The sequence below is a fragment of the Gracilinanus agilis genome, unplaced genomic scaffold (genome assembly GCF_016433145.1).
Source record: "Gracilinanus agilis isolate LMUSP501 unplaced genomic scaffold, AgileGrace unplaced_scaffold35625, whole genome shotgun sequence".
In the NCBI taxonomy this organism is placed as follows: domain Eukaryota; kingdom Metazoa; phylum Chordata; class Mammalia; order Didelphimorphia; family Didelphidae; genus Gracilinanus; species Gracilinanus agilis.
The window spans coordinates 1-3,870 of NW_025368718.1; the positions used below are offsets into that span (position 1 = coordinate 1).

At 59.2% G+C, this 3,870-nt stretch overlaps 1 protein-coding gene across 1 annotated transcript; it reads left to right on the forward strand.

Annotated features, from left to right (window-relative positions):
• Positions 1-758: 758 nt before the first annotated feature.
• On the forward strand, positions 759-3,864 carry LOC123254926 (aminopeptidase RNPEPL1-like; the record flags this gene model as incomplete). Its single annotated transcript, XM_044683815.1, has 6 exons — positions 759-872; positions 1,066-1,178; positions 1,284-1,392; positions 1,750-1,980; positions 2,463-2,605; positions 3,024-3,864. Coding segments are annotated over 6 exons (989 nt in total), but the record flags the coding sequence as incomplete, so codon positions are not given.
• Between the last annotated feature and the right edge of the window lie 6 nt (positions 3,865-3,870).

The following is a 3,870-nucleotide window of genomic DNA, read 5'->3' on the forward strand; positions in this document are numbered from 1 at the left end:
GCAATGGGGTTAAGTGACTTGCCTAGGGTCATACAACTAGGAAGTGTGTGAGGCCAGATTTGAACCCAAGATCTCAATGACTCTGGGTCTGGCTCTCAATCCACTGAGACCACCTTGCTGCCCACTCTGGTCCATAGGCATTTGACTCTGACTCAACCTTCTCTAAAATACCTTACATATTGCTGCCAAATTGGCATTCCTGGTGACTAGGTATGACAAGAGGCCCCAGTGACTCCCAGCTGCCTTTAGGGACAAAAGCAGATCCCTCCGTTTGGCATCGAAGTCCTTGACAATCTGACTCCACCCTGTCTTTCCAGGCTTGTTGGATGTGATGCTCCCTCATGCACATTTTGACCAAATAAGTCAGCTTGCTCTTTGCACAGGCTCACCCCATGTCCTCATCATCAGCACCTCTAAAGTTCTTTCACTTGCTTTTCAGGACAAGTGCCACTTCCTGCAGGAAGCTCTTCTTGATTCTCCGAGTTGCCAGTGCCCCCTCCTAGTTTCTGTTTTCTTGATCTTTACCTTTCAGTGTATGTGCTCTCCTCCCACCCCCTTCTAATAGCCTGGCAGCTCCTTGAGGGCAGAAGCAGTTTTCATTCCATCTTTTTTATTCTCATGCCCAGCCCAGGAGTGAGTGAATGTGTGCTGCTCAGGGCTCCTGAACAGTATGGATTGTCCCCTGCTGGAGTTGTTTCCCTCTCAGCCTCCCCTCCCAGCCTGGGCTATAACCTACCATCCGTCCCTCCCTGGCCTAGGTGCTGCCTTCACATGCCTGGAGACGGCGTTCCGACTCGATGCTCTCCATCGCCAGATGAAGCTCCTGGGGGAGGACAACCCCGTCAGCAAGCTGCAGGTCAAACTGGAACCAGGTACCTTGACGTCACCCTCCCGGCACCTCCCCAGGGCCCACTGATCTCCCCTTATTTCTCTGCACAGACCAGAACCCACAACCCTCGTCTGGCCTGGGGCCGGGGACACAGGACACTCCCCTTGGGGGTCTGCGTGGGGTGGCCCAGCCCAGTGGGTGCCTTCTTGGGTGGCTGATTGTGCTTCTCTCTTCAGGGGTGAATCCCAGCAACCTGATGAACTTGTTCACCTACGAGAAGGGCTACTGCTTTGTCTACTACCTGTCACAACTCTGTGGAGACCCCCAGCACTTTGACTCCTTCCTTCGAGTAAGTGTGCCCATCCCCGCCTTCCCTGGCCTCACCACCAGCCTTGACTGCCCCACGGAGGCCCGACGAGTCTTCTTCACCGCCCTTCTGCCCTCTCCCTCTCAGGCCTATGTGGAGAAGTACAAGTTTACCAGCGTCGTCGCCCAAGATCTTCTGGATTCCTTCCTGAATTTCTTTCCTGAGCTGAAGGAGCAGAGTGTGGACAGCAAAGCAGGTGTGTGTGTGTATGTGTGTGTGTGTGTGTGTGTGTGTGTGTGTGTGTGTGTATGTGTATATATCTGTGTCTGTGTGTGTGTGTGCGCACGTGTGCGCATGTGTGTGCCCTGGTTTTCTGCTTGGGTCCTTCCCAGAGAGATGCTGTCCCTGGTGCTGATGGCGCTAGAGCCCAGGCTCAGGGAATGAGGAGAAGCTTTTGGCTGTTGTGGAGCTGCTGCAGAGCGGCGGGCAGGGGTCTAGCGGGCAGGCTGGCGGCAGTGCCAGCCCGGAGGCTGGGCCCTGGCTGGAGCACCCCCTGGCCCAGCCCTCTGCCTGGGTCCTTCTCCCTGACTCTCTTGCTTGCTCCTCCGTCCAGGGCTGGAGTTTGAGCGCTGGCTCAATGCCACGGGGCCTCCGCTGGCTGAGCCAGACTTATCGCAGGGCTCCAGCCTGACCAGACCTGTGGAGACCCTCTTCCGACTGTGGACGGCGGAGCCCCTGGAGCAGGCAGCGGCTTCAGCCAGCAGCATCGATATCACCAAATGGAAAACGTTCCAGACTGTTCTCTTCCTGGATCGACTCCTGGACGGGTCCCCACTGCCCCAGGGTGAGCCCTTGTTGGGGCCAAAGAGGGATCCTCAGGGTGTTGGCCAGGGGCCCTGGGGACCCTCGTGAGCCCTGGCTGGGGCTGGCGGGGGGCCCTCATGCTCTGGAGCTAGCACGGGCCCAGGGGCCTCATGGCACCAGGGTGAGCCCTAGGTGATGGCGCGTCCTGGTTGGGGATTCCCGGTGGTGCCCCACAGTTAGCACTGATTGGAGTCCCCGTTGCTCCCCGGTGAGGACTTCCTAGGGTGATCGGGGCTTCCACCGCCCTGTTGGGTGTACTGGTGGGAGGGTCCCCGATACCCCTGAGTGCTGGCCCTGGCTAGGGGAGACAACTGGGTTCTCGCTGGCCCAGGGGGAGGCTGAGGGTCACCAGTGCCCTGAAATGAGGTTGGCGACCCCGAGACGTCGAATGCCCGGCCGGTCCCGATAGTGGTGGCTGGGGAGGAGCTTTCTTAACTGAGTCTGTCTGTGCGACTCCCTCAGAAGTGGTGATGAGGCTCTCCAAGTGCTACTCCTCCCTCCTGGACTCCATGAATGCTGAGATCCGCATCCGATGGCTCCAGATCGTTGTCCGCAATGACTACTACCCAGACCTCTACAAAGTGCGGCGGTTCCTGGAGAGCCAGGTACCCCGAGAAGGCAGCTAGGAGGGGCCTTAGAAGGGCATGTTAGGGGGCAGCTGGGTGGCTCAGGGGATTGAGGGCCGGGCCTGGAGATGATAGGTCCTGGGTTCAAATGTGGCGGTGTGACCTTGGGCAAGTCCCTTAACCCCCTTTGCCTTGAACCGATACACAGTATTGATTCAAAGATGGAAGGTGGGTATAAAAATAAAAGGTTGGAACTGGGAGGTTTAGACCTTAGACTAGTGAACGCTGGGGACGGAACCTTAGAACAGGGGTTCTCAGCTGAAAGGGAGCCCCAACACTAGGGATGGGAACAGGATCTGGCCAGGGGGTGGCTCCCTCCGGGGGACAGACGGGAAAGGCCGGAGGTAGGGTCGGCAGGAGCCCGGCCGGGGCTCAGCCCGAACCTGTCGTGTTCCAGATGTCTCGTATGTACACCATCCCGCTCTATGAGGATCTTTGCACCGGGGCCCTCAAGTCCTTCGCTTTGGAAGTTTTCTACCAGACCCAGGGCCGGCTGCACCCCAACCTTCGGAAAACGATCCAGCAGATTCTGGCCCAGGGCCTGGCCTCTCCTGCCCCCTCGGACACCCCGACCCTGGCCATTGCCACAGACACACCAGCCCTGCTGCTGGAGGACAAGCCCCCCGAAGCCACAAATGGTGCCATCTCTCTCAGGGACGTCAATGTGTCTGCCTAGCCCCAGCCTCCCGTGCGGGCCCCGGCGGTAGTCTCTTGGTTCGGGATCGCTCGGCGATCCCAGCTTCCAAGCTGAATGTGCCTTCCCATACCCATCCTGGAGGGGGCTCGGGCTATTTTCCAAGCGTACGTTGGAAGGGGCTCCCTCCACTGGGCACCTAAACCCTCCCTGAGCCCAGAGCAGGGGCTCGTGGCCGGGGCTCCCCGAAAGGACTCCTTGGTACTCCGAGAAGTCTGGCCAGCCGCCGTCCAGGGAGGGGCTCTTGTCAAGGGGCAGTTGGCCACTTACCTCAGGGTTCAGGGTTGCTTAGGGGATGGCAGGGATTCCCTGCCCCTTGGGAAACAAGCAACCTCATTACCACTTCTTGGGCTGGGAAAAAGCTAGGAGGGACTCCTGCGAAAGGGCGACCTCCCTCGAGCCTCGACCCTCCCAGACCGCCCCGAGTTCGCCCTTGTCCAGTCTGCGGCAGGATGGGCCCATCCTCCTGGGAGGGGGCCTCGTGTGTGTCTCATGATGAGGCTTTGGGGGCACAGCAGGTGAGAGCGGCCCTTCCCTTCTCCTCCCCCCG